This window comes from Penaeus monodon, chromosome 27 (genome assembly GCF_015228065.2).
Source record: "Penaeus monodon isolate SGIC_2016 chromosome 27, NSTDA_Pmon_1, whole genome shotgun sequence".
Classification (NCBI taxonomy): domain Eukaryota; kingdom Metazoa; phylum Arthropoda; class Malacostraca; order Decapoda; family Penaeidae; genus Penaeus; species Penaeus monodon.
The window spans coordinates 31,757,687-31,759,539 of record NC_051412.1 but is presented as its reverse complement, the minus strand read 5'-3'; the positions used below and the strand labels follow the sequence as shown (position 1 = coordinate 31,759,539).

Here is a 1,853-nt window from a genome sequence, read left to right as displayed (position 1 = left end):
GACTGTACACTCACCGGTGTACACGTTTTTATGCAACTAACAGACTCTTCAAAACACCCAGTTATTATTTGGTTGTGTTTTTGGCATGAGTTATGTGAAGTATTTTCCTTTGGCAGTATAAGGTAGTTGGCATCATTGCACACCATACAGACCGTGTTAAAAATAATAAAACTGTTGAATCACATAGCATCTTCCCTGACCTTTCCACACCCAAGTTAAAAGGAAACCTTCCCACATCCACCTCTCTCACCTGAGCTCTTAGTTCTGCCCGATCCTCCCTCATTGCCGTGAGTTCCTGCATCAACACTGCATTCTCGAGGTCCAGTTTGTGAGCATCGTGAAGGCTGAGTGGATAGTGCCGGGTGAGTGGATCTACGTGGATCGACTCGAGTGGCAGGATGGAGGCTGCAACCTGACTTCTCTCATCCCGCATCTTCCCGATGGTTTCTCGAAGGCGCTGTTCCTCTCCTCGGCTGACATCAGAGTCCACTCCACTTGATGTGGATGAGGCAGTGCTGAAAGAAAGCAAATTAGGTATGAATATATGCATGAGGTTTTGATATTCCTTACAGCTCCTGCCTCATTCCAAAAGGGATAGCCATTTTGTTAATACTAAAGCTACATACAAAGTTTTTGCAGATCCAGAGGCTATATCTGCAAATGTATATAAACCTCACAAATAACGCCAGTAAAAGCATTTTTTATGAAATATTTCATTGAACATTTGTTTCATACTTAAATATTTATAATTTTCTTTCACTGAAATGTTGATATCGTATGATGACAAAATATCGCATGCAACAGACACACAATAGTTAATAGCTCTACACAAAATACACAAACTTGCCCAGTATCATTTATAATAAATACCAGAAATAATAAATCCATCATAAGAACCAATGACCTCGTATGAAGAAAACAAGAGAATCAATACTGGAAACACGTCCTCACCTTGTATTATGGCTTATACTGGCCTCGTTCCAGTTTTCTGAATCATTCTGCATCCCGCTTGCCCTCTCCAGACGGGAAAGTAAATGCCGGGCAACGTTTTCTGTGGACCTTCGTTGTTCCTGGGCTCTTCTTACAAGAGCCACGAGGTCTTCCTGGTCTGAAACACTCACCCCAGCATTTCCCTTTACCCCAACACCCGCAGCTTTGCAACTGGCAAATAGCAATGCAATCTCACTTTCCAGGAGTGCCACTAACACTTCATAAGCTTCTATAGTCTGGTCTAGGTTGGTCACTGCTAGTTGTAAGGCAGTCGAATTTGATTCATATTTCCCTATGAGAATACTCAAATGATCACAGTGTGCTTTCGATTCACTAAGAGTAATGGCCAACACATCATTCTGTGCTTTCAAATGATCCACCTTAGCGTGCAGTCTCTCTATCTCCACTTCAAACTCCTTTAGTCTCTCATGAGGAGCTAGCGCACCTCCTGCAGTGGCAAGGGCGTGGTAGAGCTCCTGGGCATCACTCTCTTCCTGAACCCCGGCAACCAACTGCTCCGCCACGGCAGTCGTCCACACTCCTACACTACTCAGGTCTGAGCCTGTTATTCGTTGGTCTCCACTTTCAGCCTGTGAAACAGATTATAAGGAAAGTGTTTGCAGGTTTGCTCAGATATAGACATCACTTATTAATTGTACTAGTGTGATTGTAGACAAAGATTTTTTTTGGTATGATTTCTACGAACTTAAGTTGGCAATATAAGTTATAAGTTCATATTTGACTGACGGCATTTTAAATCAGTAAATCTTCAGCCAGGTCTGGCTTTTTCATATACTAACTTTTCAAAACCAGATGTTTGTCTTCTGTCTTAAAGCAATCAAATGGGATTTCGCTTACTCAGG

General features: G+C 42.3%; 1 protein-coding gene across 1 annotated transcript in view; it reads right to left on the bottom strand.

Moving 5' to 3' along the window:
- The window catches only part of LOC119590794 (colorectal mutant cancer protein-like), a 157,596-nt gene that overhangs the window by 6,185 nt on the left and 149,558 nt on the right, over positions 1-1,853 (bottom strand). The window contains exons 9-10 of the mRNA XM_037939507.1: positions 952-1,580; positions 251-515 (exon numbers count right to left, since the gene is read on the bottom strand). Coding sequence (XP_037795435.1) covers positions 251-515; positions 952-1,580 — 894 coding nt within the window. The remainder of the gene's footprint in view (positions 1-250; positions 516-951; positions 1,581-1,853) is intronic.